At 35.3% G+C, this 23,356-nt stretch overlaps 1 protein-coding gene across 1 annotated transcript; it reads right to left on the bottom strand.

The window, feature by feature from the left end:
• Positions 1–1,699: 1,699 nt before the first annotated feature.
• LOC120287407 (protein ACCELERATED CELL DEATH 6-like) lies at positions 1,700–18,729 on the bottom strand. Its single transcript, XM_039300193.1, has 3 exons — positions 18,030–18,729; positions 12,789–13,309; positions 1,700–2,488 (listed from the first exon to the last, which is right to left on the bottom strand). Exons 1-3 carry the CDS (start codon positions 18,727–18,729, stop codon positions 1,700–1,702), a joined length of 2,010 nt encoding a protein of 669 aa, XP_039156127.1.
• Positions 18,730–23,356: the final 4,627 nt, after the last annotated feature.

Here is a 23,356-nt window from a genome sequence, read left to right on the forward strand (position 1 = left end):
CGTATGAGCCCAGAAATAATTGCCCTGAATGGGCCTGTGTAAGATTTGGTCTTGGGAAGATTTGCCCTGTACAAGGCTAAGCCGAGTTTGGTAGTTTAGGGCCTGTTTGTTTTCGCTCCCAGGAACAACTGATTCTATTCTTTCGTTCATGGGAACAAAAAAAGAACATAAAATGTTTGGTGAATTTTTTATTTTCAAGAACAAAACCCCCTTTTTTTTTTATAATAGATTTGGAACATAATCAAGAAGTAGAAAAAAGTAGTTTTTATTCCCGAACAATTCTTAGAATTTAATTTTTCTCGTCTTCTCTCTTCTTCTCTTTCCTTTTCTTCTTCTTCCTTTTGGTCAATCGTCGGCCTCGACCATGGCTGGTTGGCAGGCTACCGGCTAGACGAGGATGGGGGACCTCATTGAACTGTCGCTAGTCCCCAGCAACATTGCCAGAGCATTGTAGGCCCTTGGCAATGCCGAGTAACGGTGAGGCTTGTTGGCTCGAGCCTCGCCGTGGCTGTCGTCTAGCGGTAGCCCGGTGAGGCCGAGCCTCACCGATGGCTAGGCGAGGCTTGGCCTCACTGTGCTTGGGCAAGGCCATGGACCTTGTCCTAGCTTGGCGAGGCTCAAGTGAGCTTGTCGGACCTCGTCCGGCCGATCGTCGGCCACGGCGATGGCCGACAATCGACAAAGAAGAAGAAAGAAGGAGAAAAGAAAAAGAAAAAAAGCGAAAAATAAGAAAATATAATATAAAAAATTAAAAATTAAAAGAAACAAAAAATTTAAGAATCCTATCAAACGCATTTATATCCTGGGAATAGAAATTTTGTGAAGTTACCAAACGAGTTCTTTTGTTAAGAAATTGTTTCCAAGAACATGATAAAAAAAAAAAAACATTTCTAATAAAAAATTGTTCTTCGGAATAAAATCATTACCAAACGTGCTCTTAGTTTTCCCTTCCTCCATCTAGCCTTCTTCAGTGATATTGGATGTGTCAAGGTGTGGATCCAAGGGAGGATGATTGGAGGGGCTTTTGGGGTTGTTTGATTTATCGGACTTTGAATTATGATTTCTTGGCATTTGTCTTTGCGGGCTAAACAACGGTTTGCATAAGCTTATTTTGACTGATCTGATACCATGTAAAAATACGGGCATATAAAAAGCTAGATGGAGGAAACTGGGATAAAAAATATGTATATTGCTTTTTCACAATGAAACTACAGAAGTACATAGAGCCTAATTAAGCTTGGTAAGAAATATACAGAAAAGAGAAATCAATTCCCGATGTACAATATCCCAATAAATTAATTAAGGACAATCATATCAAATATATGATTTTGATGATATCTTCACCATATCAATTAAAGGGCAACGGTATCTCCAATGTTCAACATGAAAAAAAATTTGAAATCGACTCCAATTGGTAAAAGGAAATTGCTGTGTTTTCAAACAAACTTGTGCCTTATACAGAGTAAGTTAAACTTTCCATTCCTGACCGCAACTCCAATACAGAAACAATTTCTGATCTGCAATATTCGGTTTTGGACTTTCATGTTTTGGGCTTAGACACAAATCAATTTGGATCGAGTTTGTTCAATGAGCTCAAACTTGAGATATCCTTTAACAAGTAGAACAAGCCGAAAACATCAAGGAAAAAATATATATTTATCTCTGCAAATGATGGATAATGTCGAATGATCAATTGAAACTAGTGATTGGGAGGATTTGCGCCGTCCAAACATTTCATTGTCGCCGAGTTGTTAGTGAATCGATTCGCAGCACCATCTTGAGGCTGACCTACAGAGGTCTGGCTCGCCGTCCCATCCTCTTCCCAGTCATCATAATGGAAAGTCTCAATTCCCCACCAATAAATGGAAGCGAGAAAAAGCCAGTATGTCATCGAACGGATTCGAAGACGGCTGGTCAGGTAGAAGTAAGGGAACCCTAACAATTTAGTACCTGAGTTAATCAGGAGGATAACGAGTCCCAAATAAAATATGGTGTTAGCAAGCCATGGGAGTTTGCCAACAGTCAAGGTGACGCCAGTTAAGAAAGCGATGGACATCGCCAAGAGTGCAACTATAAGCTGCAGTTTTGAGTGCACGTATGCAGTTAACGCCTTGTGGGCGTCTTTTTGCTGCGCCAACATGAGGTTGACGACCGCGGTCATTGAGAAGATCATCGCAATGGTGTTGCAAATCACGAAAGCCTGGAACATTCTCTTGTCCAGCATTGTAGCCATGCCTTGGTCATCTTTGGAGGCCGTGTCAATGCTGTTAAATCCTCCAGGAACTGTGAAACCAGCTGCGAAAGTCACAGTGACCACAAGCGCTGCCACCAGCAGACGGGTGTTGATCAGATCCTTCATGTCGTCCATGTCTGGCTTCCACGCATTACTGCCATATATCGGATACTCTTTATTTCGAACTTCTGGCCTTTGTACGATTATGTCTCTGTTCACGGCCGATGCAGCCCTTAACACCATGAAAGCCATTTTCTGAGATCGGAAGCATATAAAAAGTCAGAAAAGAACAAATTGTTACCATATCGATAACGAGAATGAACTCCTTGGATACTCATTCAAAGGGGAACTTTCAATTGCAAAGCTCTTTTTAAAGAAGTAACCCTAGAGTATAGGTTCATTTTAAATGAGGAGGCATGAATGAAATGTATATGGTTTACCGTAGTCATAGGTTGACTTTATGGTAATGTTATAAGATAATGCCATACTTAGAGTGGTCATATTTGCCCTATTGACCCCTGGCTATTTAAGAAAAAAAAGAATGGAACATTGACAACCCGCGCTTTTTGTCCATGGCTGTATCTATATAGACTATCAAAGGAAATATCCAACGATATGTCTCTGCATTTGTCAGATGACATGTCACTTGTTTCTAACCGTGGACATATTCACGGCCACAAACTTTAAGTACCTCCTATTGAGACTAAATTAGAGCTTTTACTATTGAGAAGACATTCCCTAAGTAATTTTGAAGATTGACAAAACTTATTTGAAGTAAAGAGTTTGATTTTGATAATAAGTATTTTTCAGGTGGAAAGTCTGATTGAGTTATATCAGACATTATCAATTAAAACCAAAGTTGTGGCTTAATTATTTCCTTCCATATATGTTCTATTAAATGGCTAGGAATGAGTCAATATACTCGTGCAATAGCTAGTCACAATTGATCGGATTTCTTGCCTTATTTATAATGAGTTGCAAAGGAAAGTTTTTTCCAAAATATCTTTCGAAAATTTGGATTTCTTGGAACATTAGACTTGAGGTGAAGCATTCTTTCCAAATTGAAGTACTCAATTTATGGAAACCCAAACTATTGTATGGCGACAAAATTTATAGGAAACTTCATTCTTGGCAACCCTAAAGCGATCAGATCTTCTAAGCAAGATCCAGGCCAACAGATAGATTGGCTGAATAATCCTCCTAGAGATATATTCAACGGTCAACTTGGACATGGAAGAGTATAAAAAGAGGTCTCGAAGTTGAAAGGAGTAAGAGAGCACGAGAAAATCGAAGCTTATAACTCCAAGGTTTGAAAAGTATTTCCTATTAAATGCATTTATCTTTGTGAGCAATATTGTGTAATCACTTAGAAGTTGATAATGCGTGAAGAGTCGTTCACACAAGCTTGAGTGATCAATACTTAGATCTTGTAATCTTTAATTGGTTCATCTAATGAAATCCAACTAAGAGGCTATTAGCTTGAAAAGGTGAACGTAGACTTGTCAAACCCGAATGACTACAATTTTTTGTGTGCAATCTTCTATTCCTTACTCTCTTTATTTTACTTTTGATAGAATTAATTGCACACTGGCAAGATCTGACCACTACAAACTTTGTCACTAAATGTTGTACTTTTGCAATATGGGTTTTAAATTTTTATAATTTCTATAATATTATCTATTTACCCCCTTTAGTTGATAGATCTAGCTCTAACAATTGGTATCAGAAGTTGGTGCTTTTTTTTGGGAAGTGCTATATTACTTATGAACTAACAATCTCTTATGGTTAGCAAAATATTGCACCAAGACTTATGAAAGGACAAAGTGGTACAAGGCCTCCATATTTCGATGGAAAGGACTATGACATTTGGAAAAACAAGATGAAAGCATTCATTAGATCTAAGGATCCATTGGAGTGGGACGTAGTTCTGTGAAGCATTAGACCTAAAGCTTCTTTGTCCAAAGAAGAAAGCAAAAAACCAGAAGTCATAGCTTTATTTGATGTGAACATTACTAAGAGAGAAGCATTAGATGCTAAAGTAGTTTTTTCTTTATACTGTGCATTATCTCCCACTAAGTATAACTAAATTTCTTCATTTAAAATAGTGAAAGAAATTTGGGATAGGTTGCATGTGATGTATGAAGGAACTGATCAAGTTAAGGAGACAAAGATAAACATTTTTCTCTAGCAATATGAAACCTTCAAGATGAAACCAGAAGAAACCGTAATTGAAATGTTTAGTAACTTTACTGACATTGTCAATGGGTAGGTGTATCAAGGGCAACCTATATCAGACCTTATGAAAGTGAACAAGATACTTCATGGACTATCAAAAGAATGAAACAACATTAAGATGCCCATTCGTGAAACTCAAAGGATATCCTCTCTCTCCATAGACGAACTTGTGGGAATGCTTCAGTCATAATGAGGAAGATCCCGAAGGTAAGAAATTGGTTGCTTTAAAGTCTAATATTGATTTTGATGTTTTAGATTCTGAAGACGAAGAAGATGAAGAGGAAACCACGCTCATGGTGTGTTTTGAATGCAAGAAGTGAGGACACATTAAACCTAATTGTCCTCTTCTAAAGAAATGAAAGAACAAGTATGAGAAAACAAAGAAAGTACAGAAGGCCAAAACGTGGAGTGATATTGAGTGCAAGGAAAGCGACAAAGAATATTCCAACATTTGTTTGATAGCAAATTCTGACTTTGAGGAAGAAATTGAGGTAAGTAATTTTAATATACTAGTATCTAGTTATATAGATGAATTATTTGCTGATTACACTTAGAAAATTCTTAAAATTGAGGAAGGAAAATTCAAAATTGAGACGACAGAGTCTTTCCAAAAGAAAAGATTGAAAATCTTGAAAAAGATCTTCTTCAAACAAAAGAAAGTCATGATTTTATTTTAAAGAAAACGATGTTTTGAAAAAGGAGATTTTAGATGTTACAAAAAGATTTTCAGTTGGATAAAAAACTTTGGAAGATATTTTGTCCATCCAAATTCCTTATTACGACAAAGGAGGACTTGGGTGCCGAAACAAAGATAATTTAGAAAATGATTTTCCAAACTACAAAGACATGAAGAAGCAAAATTCTCCAAGAACTTTTACGAAAATCATTTCAAAAGCATTTTGTAAAACTTGTTGGTTGAAACCTTCTTAGATGTTCAATTTGTGGCAATCATGATCATTTTGAAAATGACTGTTCAAAAGATTGGAAGCCAATTCGGATCAACTTTCTAAGTATGGCTGATCCTTCTAATAGAATGAGTACCAAAAAAAGCTTGAGTTTGTCTTAATAATTGTAGGTACTAGAGAAGAAGAAAAACAAGTGGTACCTAGATAGCGGATGCTTGAGACACGTGACCAGTGATCCAAGTAAGTTTATTGAACTTACAAGATTTAATGGTGGAAGCATATCTTTTCGAGGGAACAACCAAGGAAAGATTATTGGCAAAGGAACAATTGAGATTGGGAACTTGACCATAAGAGATGTATCCCTCGTCAAAGGACTCAATTATAACCTGATTAGTATTAGTCAATTATGTGACACTGGGTACAAGATTTGCTTTCAAGAGGACAAGTGTTCAAGAATAAGCAAAGACCAAAAACAATCCTTCATCAGAAGAAGACACAAAAATATATACCTAGTGATATAAAAACTGATGATGTTTAGTGTCTCATATCAATAAAAAATATATACCTAGTGATAAACTGATGATGTTTAGTGTCTCATATCAATCAAAAACTAATTGGATCTTTAGCACATGAAGCTTGGACATATCTATACAAAGCAAATTTCAAAGCTTTCTTCGAAGAGACTTGTACATGGATTACCAGATCTAAAGTTTGAAAGATTTGAAGTATGCTTAGTCTGTGCCCTTAGTAAAAAGGTAAGAAGCTCTTTCAAACCCCTTAACTATGTAAGTACTAACCGTGCCTTGTAGCTTTTCCATATGGATATCTTCGTACCAACTCAAACACAAAGTTCAGAAGGTAAAGATACTGCTTAGTAATAGTTGATGACTACACAAGGTACATGTGGGTATTCTTTCTTGCGAACAAGCATGAAACATTTTCTCATTTTTTAAAATTTGCAAAAAGAATTCAAAATGAAAAAGGATATTCAATTTATTGCATCAAAACGGATCATGGGAGAGAGTTCGAAAAATAAAGATTTCATAAACTTCTATGAAGAAAATGGCTTTGAGCATCAATTTTTGACTCTATATACACCTGAACAAAATGGTGTGGTAGAGAGGAAAAATGGGTCATTGCAAGAAATGGCAAGAACCCTTCTCATTGAAAGCAAAATTGCATCATATTTTTAGGTAGAAGCCGTTTCAAGAGCATGTAACATAATCAATCGAATTTTCCTCGAGACCTTCACTAAAGAAAACCCCTTATGAACTTTTTGAAGGTAGGAAACCAAATATTTCATATTTTCAAGTACTTGGTTGTAAGTGCTTTATCTTGAAAAATGCTAATGATCAACTTGGTAAGTTTGATGAAAGATTAGATGAAGATATCTTTCTAGGATACTCAACCACAAACAAGGCGTTTAGAGTTTATAATAAAAGATCTCACATAGTGGAAGAGTCTATCAATGTGAATTTTGATGAAAGTCTTCAAACATCTGAAGATTCTGATCATGTTCAACAAGAAGGAGAGTAACAGTTTGAAGTAGCTCAGGAACCAATAGAAAGAAAGTCATCAGACTTAGATGAACAAATTCAGCAATCTGAAAAATCCGAGAAGCTTGACAGAGAGAAACCCCTAACATTTGATGATAGATTCAATAGAAATTAGAAGCATAAGTCAAGTCACCCAAAGGATCTCATTATTGGAGACATTGATGACAAGATCAAAACGAGATCAACGTTAAAGGATGGCGTCAGTACTTTTGCACTTATCTTAGAAGTTGAACCAAGGAATACTAAGGAGGCATTGTCAAATGAAAACTAGATCCAAGGCAAGAGGAAATTCATCAATTCAGAATAAATGAAGTATGGGAATTAGTTCTCAGACCAAAAAAAATCCTGTAATTGGAACTAAATAGGTGTACAGAACAAATCAAACGATCAAGGAAAATTCACAAGAAACAAAGCAAGACTAGTTGCCAAAGGCTACTCACAAGAAGAAAGAATCGACTACATTAGTAGCAAGGTTAGAAGCTATCAAACTTTTACTTGTTTATGCTTGTTTCCATGATTTCATACTTTTTAGATGGATGTGAAGAGTGCCTTCTTAAACGGCTACGTTAAAGAAAAGGTGTTTGCAAAACAATCTCTAGGCTTTAAAGAATCTAGAAAATCTGATCACGTCTATAGACTAAAGAAAGCCCTATATGGTCTGAAATAAGCTCCTTGAGCTTGGTATGAAAGGCTGCCAACTTCATTATTTTGAATGGTTTTGAGAAAGGTTATGTTGATACTGTCCTTTTATAAGGAGACAAGGTAAGATAATTTTGTTAGTACAAATTTGTGACAACCCAGGGAAGGGTAAAGGTCCTCTTTGGTCCCACATCGCTCAGGGGGGAATCCTAGGCTAGTTTATAAGGCTTGGATTCCTCTAATCTGTGTGACGCGTTTTAAAGCCGTGAAGACTTAGTGTCCAAAGCAGACAATATTACACAGTGGGGCCTGGGTCGTTACAAATGGTATCAGAGCCGACTCCCGACCGCATGTGGGGGCCATAGCGAGGACACTGTGCTCTTAAGAGGTGGAGATTGTGACAACCCAGGGAAGGGCAATGGGTCCTCTCTAGTCTCACATCGCTTAGGGGGAGTCCTGGGCTAGTTTATAAGGCTTGGATCCCTCTAATCTGTGTGACGCGTTTTAAAGCCGTGAGGACTCAGTGTCCAAAGCGGACAATATTAAACAGTGGGGCCCGGGTCGTTACAAAATTTATGTTGACGATATTATATTTGGGTTTCCTAACGAAATCTTTGCAAGAGTTTTGCTAAGTTAATGTAGGATGAGTTTGAGATGAGCATGATGGGAAAATTAAATTTTTTCCTTGGGTTGCAAATCAAACAAATGGAAGAAGGAACTTTTATCTTCCAAGAAAAATATGCAAAGGAGCCTGTGAAGAAATTCCACATGGAAAATTCAAAGAAAACGGAGACACCTATGTCATATTCCTTAAAACTCGACAAAGATGAGAATGGGCAAAAGATTGGTCAGAAGTTGTACAAAGGCATGATTGGCTCCTTGCTTTATCTCACAACATCAAGACCTGATATTCTTTTTAGTGTCTGTATGTGTGCTAGATTTCAGTCAAACCTTATGGAGTCTCATCTATCTATAGTAAAAAAAGATTATTAAGTATACTAATAGTTATCCATCTCTTGGACTTTGATATTCTAAGAGGTTAGAGTTTGTATTATCTAGGTATTCAATGCAAATTTTGTAGGATGTAAGACAGATAGGAAAAGCACTTTTGGAACTTGTCAGATGTTAGGCAGCATACTTGTACTGTGGTTCTCTAAAAAGTAAATAACGATTGTGTTATCAATAGCTAAAGCGAAGTACGTTGCCTAGGGAAGTTGTTGCACCCAAATCCTTCGAACGAAACAATAGCTAAAGGAGTATGGAGTCACAAATTTGAACACAACAATCAAGTGTGACAATACAAGTGCCATCAATTTGATGAAGAATCCAATCTTACATTCCAGAGCCAAGCATATTGTGATCAAACACCATTTCATATGTGATCATGTCAGCAATGGTGAAGTAAACACACAGTTTATTGATTCTAAAAATCAGTTGGCTGATATTTTTACAAAGCAACCCCTTCAAAAGGAAGCATTGGACTTTATTTGTAATGAATTAGGGATTATTAATCCACTTGCTTAAAGTGTGGGAGATGGGTTTATTCTGAATGAAGAGCATCAGATTATCTTAAAAGACCAATAACCGCAAATTCAAAATTTTGGCTGGTAAGATTATTTTTGGAAGCATATTAGGTATGCTTTTTTTTTTCTTATTTAAATAATCAATTTTAGTAGTAATTGCAAAATTTATTTGTTTGAAAATGTGTGGATTTTTTTTTTGGAAACCATTTTATAGTTTTTCCTTAAAATTCGGATTAATTTTCAAATTCTTGAAAAAATGTTTTTTAAAGTCGCGTTTGTTCATCTTCCTTAAAAAAGAATCTTGTTTCTTCTTCATTCTCCATTCCTCTTTAGCCAAAATACTTCTCCGCAAAAACTCTCTTTTTCTGTCAAAAAGATCAAAAATTTCTTCTTCATTCCTACCAATGGCCCCAAATTCCGTTCAAAAATCAAAGCCTAGACCTTTAGCATCAAGAAGATCAAATTGCATTACAAGAATGCAATCCAGGGCAAGACGAAGTACTGCTCACTTCGATATTTCCGACTCATCCAACAGCGTTGAAGGTACCATTGGCAAAGAAACTTTTTCTGAGTTCTTACAGTTGAAATCTGTCATCGTGTCTCTCAAGACTTTGGGAAACAATGAGGATGTGATCACTAGTATGTTGGCCAAGCACAGTTTCGAAAATGAGGAAGCTCTTGAACTCATGTTTGCAAACCCTCTTAGAAGCTTTCCTCTAGTAAACATTGGTGACTCGAGTGGTGTAAGCACTAAGAAAGGAAAGGAGAAAGTAGCAGAAACTCCCCTCTCTAAGGAAAATTATGATTCTAATGATGGATGGAGGGGTGATAATGATGAGAAGTTGTATGCAAACTTCAAAAGAAAATTGACTAGTTATGTGGCCAAAGGAGATCGTACAGGTAAATTAATTAGGTCCAAAGAAAATCTGGAGTATTTCAATTCTCTGATGCATAGAGGAATTATCAATGATAGGACTGTGGGTTTCGACTTCTTTGAATCATCTAATATCAAAATCAAACATTATTTTGATGAACGTCTGATGATTGATCTTTGTGTCAAGGAGTTTCCAACTTACCCGGCCTTAACTATATATTTTTACTCCAATCTTGCATTCTATTATACTCTTCAAGCTTGAGATTTGGCAAAAATTATGGGAGTAAGGTATTTAGATTTTGAGCCAATTGATATTGATCCAGATGTTGCCTATGGATCTATCTTTGGAATTTCTAATTTCTCCAAGGATACAATTTCTCATATTTCTCACTATTTGTTTCCTCTTAAGCAAATAGCTCTTCACAAAATTATTATCAATTATCTCAGACCTAAAGGTTCTTCAAAGATTGATATTTATCGGTATGAAGCCAAGTTGACATGGGTTATTCTAAATGATCATCCCTTTTCTCTCGCACATCTAGTTATACATCACATGTACAGAACAATGCTGAAGAATAAAGGTTGGTTACCATATGGTTCTTTAATTATAAAGATTTTCAATCATATAGACATTGAGATTCTAGAAAGACTGAGTAAATTGCAGCTACCTCTGATGAATGTGGGAGAGAAATGATGAGAAAGATGAGCTTTAGATTTACCAATGAGGGTTGGAAGGATAAAAAAGGAAGACCGCTAAAAATAGATGTCAATGACAACATTCCAGAACTTGCTTCGCCACCCACAAAGAGAAGGAAGACTGTTACTCAGAGAGAAGGTCCTTAGGCTTTCTTAAAAGGCTAACTGAAGAATTCATCGAGGAGTTGAACTTAAAGGAGGGTGAGGAATCTGATGATCTAGACAATTTGATTGATGTATATCAATCTGATGAGAAGGATGATGATGAAAGTAGGGAAGAACTTGAGGAAGAAGAAGGAATAGGAACATCTGTTGACCAGTCCAAGCAGCAAAAGGCTGCTAATGTTGATCATACCGAACAGGACAAGGAACAAGATGCTAAAAATGAGATAAAAAAAACCCGTCGAAGCTCCTTTTCCTCAAAAAGAAAAAGACATTGATGTTGATGTTCATCTTACTGTGGAAAGCACCGAAGATCAAGAAATCGATCTTTCACAGAAAGCTGCAGTTGCTCAGGGCGAGCTATAAGGAAACAGGAAGTTTTTGTTTGTGCTATATGGAAATAGGAAGTTTTGGGTTTGACTTGCATACTATGGATGCATTATAATATTTTGGTTTGCCTACTATGCATTGTAATATTCTTTTTGGTTACTGACAAAAAGAGGGAAAAGATGACCGAGCAGAACTTGCAGGTTTTAGACATGGTTTTTTTATACATTATTGCACTAACAAGTTTTTCTACAGGATTCTTTGAAAGACTTTGAGTAGAAAATTGATAGGATTGGTTATAAGATTCCTTATTTCCTATCTTTTTAATATCATAGCATTATCTATAAGAATCTCGCTCAAATTCTTTTTATTTAAATATTTTTATAGCTTGACTGCACTTTATTTAAAATCTGGCTATAGATAGAGCTATTCAATTTAAAATACTTTTAGGCTTTGAAAGTTCTACTTGGAAAGTTTTGTTATCATAAAAAATGGGGAGATTATTAAGAAAACATTCCCTAAGTAATTTTTAAGATTGACAAAACTTATCCGGAATAAAGACTTTGTTCGATGATAAATATTTTTAGGTGGAAATTTTGATGGAGTGTGATAAGATGTTATCAATCAGAACCAAAGTTGTGGCCAAATTTTTTTCTTCCATATATGTTCTATCAAATGGCTAGGAATGAGTCAATATACTCATGTAATGGCTAGTGGTAATTGATTGGATTCTTTACCTTATATATACGGAGTTCAAAAGAAAAGTTTTCAAAAATATCTCTCGAAGATTTGAATTTCTTGGAATGTTAGACTTGAGGCAAAGCATTCTTTCCAAATTGAAGTACTCGACTTATGGAAACCCAAAATACTGTATGGGTGGTAGAATTTATGGGAAGCTTCATCCTCAACAATCTTGAAGCGATTAGATTTTCTAAGCAAGATCCAGGCCAGCGGGTGGATTTGTTGGACAATCCTCCTAAAGATATGTCCAACGGTTAGCTTGGACAGGGAGGAGTATAAAAGGAGGTTTCGAAGTTGAAAGGAATAAGAGAGCACGAGAATATCGAAGCTTATAATTCCAAAGTCTGAAGGGTATTTCCAATCAGATACACTCTTCTCTATAAGCAACACTGTGAAATCACTTAGAGGTTGAAAGTGTGTGAGGAGTCATTCACACGAGGTTGAGTAATCATTACTCAGATCTTGTAACCTTTGATTGGTTCGTATAGTGGAATCTAGCTAATATGCTGTCAAAATCGAACCACTACAATCTTTTGTGTGCAATCTTCTATCCCTTACTCTATTTATTTTACTTGTGATAGAATTAATTGCACACTATTAAGATCCAACCACTGCACGCTTTGTCACCAAGCGTTATACTTTTGCAATGTCATTTTTAAATTTTTCTAATTTTCGCAATATCACCTATTCACCCCCTCTAGGTGATAGATCTAGCCCTAACATTTACAACATTAATCCTATAGAAGTCTCCATTCTTGTAATAAATTGATCAATACTTCAACAATCCTATCGACCGTGAGACATGACTTGAATACGAGGTATGTGCTTAACTAATGTACTAGTATGTGAAATTCCTGTAAGTTGATAAATAAAATAATGACTATCCATTTTACTTACCTTTCGAAACACATACTTATCTTTGATGCCATCTAGAGCAATGCCAAAAGCAGTCAAGCGTTTGTGGTTGAGAAGGAAGAGCTGAATTCTTTCATCCTGCACAAGATAAACCAAGGCACCGGGTTGTGAATACATTGCGGCCAAGTGCAATGGTGTATTTCCGGCATTATCTCTTTCATTTATCAGCATCCCCAATTCTGGATCGCTGAGTATATATCTCACAACTGAAGTTCTCCCATATTTTGCTGCAATATGAAGAATAGCTTGTCCTTGCCCGTTTAGCAACTGTGATACCGGTTGTAGCTTCTTGATCAGTTCAACATTTCCCATCTTGCTCGCAATATGAATGGGAAGATCCCCATTCACGTCCCGTTCTTGAACCAAATATTCTGTTTCTGGTTGTAAGTGTTCGAATACTCTAGCCTCGTTCAAGAGAGCTGCTATGTGGAATACATTACCGCCTCCGGAGTCGGTCATTGCAAATAGCTTCATGTTCCTTTTGAATAGCTTGGCAACTAATTCTGAGATCAGGAACTCCAAATTAGGGATCAAATCCGCAAAACATTCTTTGGTGGATGGGATTGGCTTGGTTTTTATATATTTTAATACATTTTCGGATATGGACATCTTCATAGTTGCCAATGTCGGATTCGATTGCAATGATGAAACTAGTTGTGGCAATTTTGATAGAATAAACCGCATGCTTTGAAAGGTTTCTTAACCCATTGCCACTTTCCTTCTGTAGCATGATGGAACATGATTTGTGAGACTTTAGATAAATTTTGAAATAGAATTGTCCAAAAAACCCTAAAAATATTTTGCGGCTGCCAATTAATCCTAAAATTTTTAGTTTGGCCAAATTTAACCTCAAACTTTTGATAATTTTTCAATGTAATCTATTTGACTATTTTGCCCAAAAATAGTAATGTGGCAGCAACGCTGGCCGTCCTACATGGTATGGTATATCTGGCCTTGATGTGGACGACTTTTACAACTTTTCTATAAACTTTTCTGAATTTCTTTCCTTTTCTCTTCTTTCTTTTCTTTTTCTTCTTCTTTTTTTTTTCTCTATTTTATTATTCATTTTTTTTTACTTTGTTGGCTGCTGGCATAGGCCATGCTTGCCTAGATCTAGGCAAGGGAGTTATGACCCTTGTTGGCCATCACCAAGGCTAGGTGACCTATTGAGGAAAAAGATTCACAATAGAACGGGAAAAAAAAAGAAGGATGAAAGAAAAGGAAGGAAATGCAAGAAAGAAACATAGAAATTTAAATTTATAAAAATTGTCCATGTCAGTGCCGACCTCGCCACAATGGACAGTCTGCGTTGATTGGGTTGCCATGCTATCGATTTTCTACCAAAATTGACTAAATGGATTATATTGGAAAATCATCAAAATGTTAAGAACTAAATTAGTCAAATTGAAAAAATTTACAATTGAATTGACAACAGTATCATATGTTTAGGTTTTATTGGATAATTTTTCCACTTTTGAAAGCATCCCATTTATGTATTATGGAGAGACTTTAGCTAAATTTCAGACCATTTCCTTTCAAAGCAATGCGACATGTACTAGGATTGTACCATAAAAATCTTACTGAATGACATGGTGATTAATATGGCATTTCCATGTCATGAAGTATCTATAGACTCGGCAAATATAATGTATTGGAAAAAAAAAAGGAGAAGACAACATTTAAATTGCTAGGGCAAGATCAAGAAAAATGAAAATGATCTTTTACCATTACGTTCGTCGAGTTCTAGCAAATATCAAGCAAATATATTCTTCTGTCAAGAACATTCAATAGCCTCCATGGCAACGTATCGAAATACCATTAAATTTCTTCCACCCTCTTTAGAATGAACTTCATCTTCTTCGTAAAGGTCGACACCTATTAAACTCAACTAAGAAATTACTTACTTAAGAAATTTTTTTAGTAAAAACTAAGTAAACTATGTGACCAGAATCTCTTTCTGATATTGAATAATGTACAGTTTATAAATCACAAATTACAGAAGGAAAAAACTTAACCAAAAGAAGAAGTTTTGGCCCCAAAATTTAGAAATTTAGACGTGCTATTAAAGAAGATAAATGCAATTATATATCCGACATAAATAATCTTAAAATTACTATATTTTTAGTTGGGATAATACGTAGAATAATACTATAATATGAAAGTCGGAGACTACAATCACATGAAAATGAAAGTTTAAATACGTGAGTGAATTTATTCTTGGACATCTGAGTTCTTTGGGTTGTTTACATATAATTTAGTGGCATAAAAACTCAAAAAACACGGTGTCAACTATTACATCATTCAAAATATTTCTAAATATTAATAAAAGATTATTGTAGTTAAGAGGAACGCGATTACCCCAACTTAAAATATGTGGCACCGCCGTTACATATATAATCGTCACATATATAACATTAAATTGGAGACCCGTGCGTTTTATTGATTTAAAATTTTGCACATTCACATTTTAACGGGGTAATATATATGGTAAAAACTTTAAAATGGATAAAAGTGTAGTATGTCTAACGACTTCAGATTAATTAACCAGACAGCAAGTACTTATGAGTAGCATGGGCATCACTTTGTTATTTCTCTCAAATTATATCTCGCTTATTTGAATGTTCATATTATATAAATATTCAATATATAAACAATATTCCTACTATAAGATTTGAAGAGATGCTCTATTATTTTTAAGGAATCTCTTCCTTCTTTCTTCCCAAAATGCTATCATAAAAATTTATGTTTAAAGTCAATTGATGCGGATAAATGCGTAGATCAATAAATTTTTATTGAACAAGAATAATTTATTGTTAAAGTTCAGCATCTACTTAATTCTTGAATCCTATACCTTATTTCCTTCGTACTTTCTCACTCTTGATCGTTTAAGTTTTATATGATATGTGACAATTGCATTCTCAAAATTCAAATATACATATTCATGTCCTAATTTGCATAAGCATACCTGCTATACGCACAAATTCTATGGAAATAATCTGCACCTAACAAGAATTTATGTGGGGATTTAGTATGTATGAGGACCTTCTATATTTTTGTTGGGACCTCTAAATGACCAAATGAAAATGCGATTTGATAATGTAAACACATAATTACATGCGCAGAATAAAAGAGACTGTTAAGATTAGGTTCTACTTGAATTACTTGGTGAATTTTATCAACATAGCTAAAGGAATTGTACATAATATAACAATTCGAATAATCTAAAACTGAATAATTATTTTTTGTGGTGAAATCATGTATGGGTGCATATGTTCATTTATGGGCTGACTGTTAACCCGAAAAATATAATGAACCTACATAAGTTGTGTGACTCTTATACAATAATTAAGAGCAATTGACATGAGTGGTCCCTCAATTTTTCTTCAATATTTGATGTGGTTCCGAAGTTTTTTATTCAGTCTAAACTCTAAACTTAAAAAAAATTGCTAAATTTAATCCTTCCTTTAAGTGTATTACCGTGTCACGCACATTTTTTCATGTGAAATGCTTGAGCCAAAATGATTATGTGGACTATCAAGTCGTTCTCCTAGCAAATCGTTTTTTTCCTTTCTTCATGGGCTATATACATACATACATACATATGTGTGTGTGTGTGTGTGTGTGTGTGTGTGTGTGATGTGGAAGGCATAGAAAAACCACATGGAGCCAAAACGCCATATCTAATAGCGTCAAGTTAATAGAAATTATGGTCACCTCAGCTGATGGTGTTAGAATCTTTAACGGAAGGACTATATTAATGGACTTTAAAAGTTGGAGAACTAGATTGAACAAATTGAATTTAGGGACCACATTAAATATTGAAAAAAAAAGTTTAGAGACCATTCATTCATTACCATAATAATTAATAGGTAGATTTTACATTTTTTGTCATTTAGATGACTAATTAATGAATGAAAGAATCAACTAAAATTCTTTCAATAGGCAATTTAACTTGTTTAGTGTCTCTTATATCATGCTATACCTTAATTAACAAATTGCATAAATTAATGGAGGAAAATTCCTGAAGTACATTATTTATGGATTTAGTAGAAAAATTAAGTATTTATTTTAATGAATGTAAAAGGAGATGGGAAGAGAATGGAGCTTTCGACATTGGCCCATTAGGGCTTGAAATGGTTTTGAGATTAATCTGACGGGCAAATTCGAAACAAGAGTATGTTACATTATTTACCAAACTAACTTTGCTATTCAAACCCCCTCCCCCCCAAAAAAAAAAAAAAAACCTTTACTTTGCTACAAAACTGAAGATATATTTATGTGAATCCTTCAACAAGATTAATTGTTAGATTCTAGATTTTTATTGTCGCTCTCGGTATCCAGCTATTCCAATAAGAGGTTTGGAATTTTATGATTCTCGGGAAAATTAACAATAAATATTAAATCTATTGCAATTGTATCGATTCAGTCCTAAACTTATTTCTTCGGCCAATTGAATCTTAAATATTTTTATAATTGTGCCAATTTAGTCTATCTAGCCAAATTTGGCTGGCTCTGCCATTTTTTATAATAATTTATTTTTTCGAATTTTTATTAATTTTTTCTTTTTTTTTTCCTTCTCCCTCCTTCACCCTCTAGCTCGGCAACTAGCCAAAGACAAGGGCCGATTGCCGGACCGAGGCGACTAGCTAGTGGTAAGCTAGGAAGGGTGAGCTCACCGAGCCATTGGCGAGGCAAGCCCTCCCGAATATGGCAAAGGCAAGCCTCACCAGTAAATTGGCGAGCTCACCCTTGCCCAACCATTGGCAAGGCAATCCTCGTCAGATTCGACAAGGCTTACCCTCACCTAGCGATGGCAAGGTCGAGCTCGCCACTAGCTGGGTGAGTTGGCCCTTGCTTAGTGATGGCGAGGCAAGCTCGCCATTGGCCGGTGCTACAATCGACAATCGGCCCTCCCCTCTAGCCGGTCATCGGAAGACAAAGAAGGAGAAAAAAAAAAAAGAAAGGAGAAAAAGAAAAAGGAAAAGATAAAAAATTAATAAAAGAATTCGAAAAATAAAATATTATTAAAAAATTATTGGCTTGCAAAAGGTTTGCCAAAAAAAAAAAAAAAAAAGTATAGGATTGAATTAGCACAATTGCAATAAGTTTAGGACTTTTTGATAATTTTCCTATGATTCTCACAAAAGGTTGATGAACAAATTAGAGACGAGGTATGGTTTACAAATAGATAGATATTTGCCATAAATAGATTTAGGTGCGTACCATAGTCAGAACGCAGAATAGCACCATGAACGGGCGGCAAGCCTTGTATCCTTGATGTTTCGAGCGAGAGAGAAAGTAAAAACTCAAGTATTGTGGAGTCGCCGGTGTCAAGGGCCAGGTACAGGGGAGATTTTTTATCCAAGTTCTTCCAATACACGGGTTCCAAATCTTCTCTCACCAAAAGTTGCACCATGTTGACATGACGATTAAGCACGGCCTCATGCAAAGCGGTGTTTCCATGTTTGTTCTTCATCCTCAGGATTGGGTCAGGGAGGTCTCTTGCCCGGCGAATCAACATTGCGGCGGCTCTAGATTCCCCGGCCCTAGCAGAAATGTGGAAGGGGGTATTTCCCCAATCATCTTGGCTGGCTATGAGGTGGTCAGGGACAAAATCAACTAGGAGCCTTAGGATGTCGACCTTGCCAACTCCTGCTGCAATGTGGAGCAAGGAACCCCTCGATAGCCCCTGGAAATTGAGAATGACAGACGGATGGGCTTGATTGGCAAGCCTTTCGATCGTGGAAATGAACTCTTCAACGTCGGCGCCATTGATGACCTCCCCCAGTTTGCGAGCAAGTGCGTGCACTTTCGCTGGATATTGTTGCACCACGGTTTGTGTAGCCGCCAATGCATTATTTATTCTCTCCCGTCGACTCCTCCAGTCAACATCCTCCTCTCCTATAGATAGCTCTATGTCCATCGAACCTAAGCTAAGCAAGTAATGTAGTTATTACAAGGGAACAAGATTTGTGTAAGCAGACGTTATATCATTTCATCTAATTATTTAACCTTTTATAATAGTTAATAGTGGTCCTACCAATTTTTATATGACATCTAACAAGAAAGTTTCGAGTAAAAAATTGTTGTGCAAGATCCCAAGCATGAATAAAAACAAATGGTTCATTGCGAGAATTTGAGCGCAGTAAATTAATAAGATGCTGCAAATTTGCCTGGTGGTTTGGCCGGGTGTTCCTGCTTGATGAAGAGAGATCAATGAGATGTTTCATTTTAAGCAAGCAAAAAGAGTAAGTGCTTGACCCGCTCAATCACTCAATTGAGTGGTTTCCTATTTTGAATAAATTGCCAATTATGGATCTGAGTTTTTCTATATAAGAAGTGGGTCTTCTTAGTGAAATATATCCAAGAGGAACTTTTGGTGTTTAAATCAATAAATTTGTAGTAAGATCTATGAATTTCTTTGTGAAATTGATAGATTATTTTGTGAGAAATGGATAGCAATAAACATTGTGCAAAATTATTGGGTGTAGCTGGAGATTGAGAAAGACTAGAAGTATAGTGACCTGAGTGTAATTGTAATCTCCATCATATCATTTGATATGTAGTGGAGTTCCAGTGTTACTCTTTTCAATAAAAAAGGTCACATTGCCTGAATCATGTAAATTTGGTATCTGATTTATTTCCTTTTTCCATTATCACAATAATTTGTATAGAGCCAAGCTTGGTTGAGTTCAAGAGAATCGATAACGACAGAAGAAGGAAAAGTAAAAATTGAATGATTTGATTGAAAGGATTTTGATTTCTAAAAGATACAGATTGAGGATTATATGTACCAAAGGAATGTGCACTTACCCTTGTCTGGGATGAAGCTAGATTCGATTAAGCAAGCTGATTGATATTGGCTAGATATATAGATGTTTAGTGTTATTTGGTTGACATTAGCTCATAATGTTGCATTTAACACCATGAAAGAGAATAAGACTGTGGGATTGATAAATGCCTTGTCAAGCATGTTCAAAAAGCCCTCTCGGTTGAGGTTGACTTTGATGAAAAAGTATGTGTTTTGATTCTATTATACTCATCGCATGATAATTAGAATACTACTGTCAGTGATTCTTCTAGGTCAATGAGCTTAACATTTGATAAGGTTTGTGGTTTGATTGAAGACATCCCTAGGAGGGAATTTAGTAAACCTGCATTTATTGCTCAAAAACCAGTTTGTTACTTATCAGTGCAAGGATAGTAGTAAGCTAGGGAATAACACCGAGTACCATGAGGATATTGATTAAAGTAACGCATGTTCCAAAGTTGAAGAACATGATTTCCTTGAGTAACTTGGATTAGTTAGGTGTCGTTATACTTTAGAAGTTGGAGTTTAGAAGGTTGTTCAAGGTGATAATGAAAGGAACCAAGCACCATGGCTTGTATGATATTAAAGGGGAGATAGTCCGAATTGTGGTACATGCTTTGAGGGCATATTGACAAGAGAAGCTTGAAAGTTATAAGTGAAAGAAATTTACTATGTGGTTATTTGGTTAATGAACTGAATGTATATAAGTTTTGTGACAAAGGAAAATGGTGGAAAATGTAGTTTAATACAACTACTAGAGAAACCACAAAGATTGTAGAGTTTATTCACTTGTGTGTCATAAATTGTCTTGATTTTTATTTGAGGAATAGTGTCATTAGTAATAATAAATGATTACTTGAGTAAAACCTAGGCCTTTGTGCTGATAAACAAGTTTAATGTCGTTGTTAAGATCAACCAGTTGAGAGCTTTGATAAAAAAAAAAAAAAAAAAAGACTGGCAAGACAACCAAGCATGCACAAATTAATAGTAGCATAGAGTTATGCTTCTACATGATGGTATAGTGAGATACCGCACTAGTGCTAGTAAAGAAGAACAAGTTCCAAAGTTGATTAGCACAACGTTTCTAGAGATAGCCAATAAAATGCTCTCTAGTGCTGGAATGGCTAGAAAATTCTTATGGATGCGCCTAGTACTACAAGATACTTGGTGAATAAATTCTCATCAAATGTGATTGAATGTTGGACACTCGATAAAGTGTGGTTAGGTTATATTGCTAATTATCTTAAGAGTTGTTATATTTGAGTGAGTAACGATAAGTTTGATGGGAGACAACGAGGTGCATGTTCTTTGGCTATGCATAAAGTGAGAAAGGCTATTGGGCGTGATGCTTGAAATTTGATTAACCTGCTAGAACAAAAGAAGTCACATCAATGAGCCTCTAATACTTTGGGTAGAAGTGATTGTTATAGTGTTTACATAGGTTTGGATAGTGATCAACTTAAGGTGGAGTTACAACTAAAAATTCCTATGTTGGCAGGTACTTCTACGGTAATTGACACAAATGGTATTGGTAGCAATGGAGTCTATGAAACCAACAGTCGTTGTAGTCATTGAGTTTGACCAGGCACATGATCGCTCTCGTGGTAGATATGAATGCAATGGTGTTTCACTTTATTTATGGTACAGGAGGTTTGGTCTAAAAATCACTGTGGAGTAGTTAATGGTGCAAGTGTAGTTGGCTTTCTGTCGAGGTCCATGGTTTTGGCGAAATTCAAGCACACCTTGAACTTAGAAGACTTTTTTGATAGTTAATCCCATGAATGGTTGTGGGAGAGTAGCAACAAAGTTTAGATTCTAGCAAAACGGTGGTGATTCGACTCAAATGTTGAGCTTAGGTGGAGGTCATTGAAAAAATATCTCAAGCTTGAGTCCATAAAGGAAAACTAAAGCAAGGAAGGTTTAATAGTTTGGGTAGGTTTCCTAATTAAGTGATTTTCTAGTTTGAATAGGTTTACTAAAAAAAAAAAGATTTCCTATTTTGGATCCATATCTTTCTATATAAGTTGATCTTCCTAGTCAATTGTATTAAAGAGGAGCTTTTGATGTTCAAGCCAACAAATCTTATGGTAAGATTTGTGAATTCCTTTGTGAGATTAATGGATATACAGCTACAAAAGAATTTAAGCGTTGTTGGGATATTTTTGAGTTTGTCTTTTTTGTAAGCTTGTAATGCCCTCTTTAGTGTTGTTATTAAGAGTTTGTAAGAGTGACAAACCCATTAGTAAACATAAGAGAGAAGTTGTTATATGTACTAAGAGTGACACATTTGTCTAGCAGAAGACAAAGTGTACAATGGACTCTTTGCAAACATGCACGGGCATGGTTCCTAGCTTGGGGAGAGGATTTATGATGTATTTGGTAACATTTCTATTCCCAGAAATAATTTTGTTCGGAAATAATTTTTCCTATTTCTATTCCCCGAACAAGTTTTTGAGCAGAAGAATGTGTTTGGTAATTGCAAAAAATTTATATTCTTAAAATACGAAAAGAACAAAAATGCATTTGGTATGACCCTAAAAATTTCTATTCCCATTTTTTAATTTAATTAAAAAGAGACTTAACATTTCATGTTTGGATGAAAATGGACTTTTATTATGATTTAATTAATCAAGATATTCTAAAATTACCTAAGAAAACATAATAATTAGTCAAAGATGGATGATTGGAAATGGTAATAGAAAGTCCCATTAGTTTATAACGCATAATATGATTGATGGTAGATCTTCGAATGTTACAATAAACAGGATTATAGATTTTTTGAGAAGAAGAGCAAACGTTGCTTGGAGTTACCAAGCTTCTACAACCTAGCATTGTCTCTAAAAGAAAACGGCATTCAAAAATCCATATAGTAAAACCCTAATTTAAAAGCTTATTCAATTTTGAATCAAATTTTCATCAAAATATTTTCACAATTTTTTAATATGAAGTAATTCTTAATGAGAATTAACATTAAAATCTAGTAAAACTACTCAAATTTTAATTTCTAATTTTTCTCTAAATTTTTATTTTTATTCTTTTATTCTGAAAAATGGAGACTTGGATCAGGTTAGGAGACTGAACCTTATGTCAATTGTGTAAAGATGAGCAGAAGTTTATGTTGACCTTGTTTATCCTAAAATGACCTTATTTCTCTTTTTATTCCTGAGAATAAAGAAGTTTTTCTTCTACTTATTTATATTCCAAAAATATATTCCTTGGCTATTGATATGTTCCAGGTAATAGAAAAATTAGCTGACATTATCAAATAAATTTATGTTCTTTTCCTATTTTGGGAAACAAAAGAATAGAAAAATAGAGAAATAGAAATATTATCAACTATGGCCTTATTATATTGTATGTACAAGGTGTTAGAATGACTATTGGAGGAGCCAATAATAACTAGTATATAACTTAATTGTTGTCGAATGAAATTAGGTTCTACACTTGCAACAAAGCAATATTTGCACTTCTGGTATAACTAGTGGAATTCATCTATTTGGGTTGCTAGAGTCACAAAGAGTAGGCACACCTGAACCAAACCTTTGCAAATCTCGTTCGCAAATTTCTCTCACTCTAATCTTTATAATTTCCGATGTTTTTATTCCTTGTTTACTTTGTAGTAGAAGCACAATATGTATTGTAACATCCTCGATTCTGACCCCGTAAGGATCGGCCATAAGGTCCTAAAAGGATCGATCATGGGCCATTGGCCATGGATCGATCAATTCAATCGGCAAGG

The sequence above is a fragment of the Eucalyptus grandis genome, chromosome 8 (assembly GCF_016545825.1).
Source record: "Eucalyptus grandis isolate ANBG69807.140 chromosome 8, ASM1654582v1, whole genome shotgun sequence".
Classification (NCBI taxonomy): Eukaryota; Viridiplantae; Streptophyta; class Magnoliopsida; order Myrtales; family Myrtaceae; genus Eucalyptus; species Eucalyptus grandis.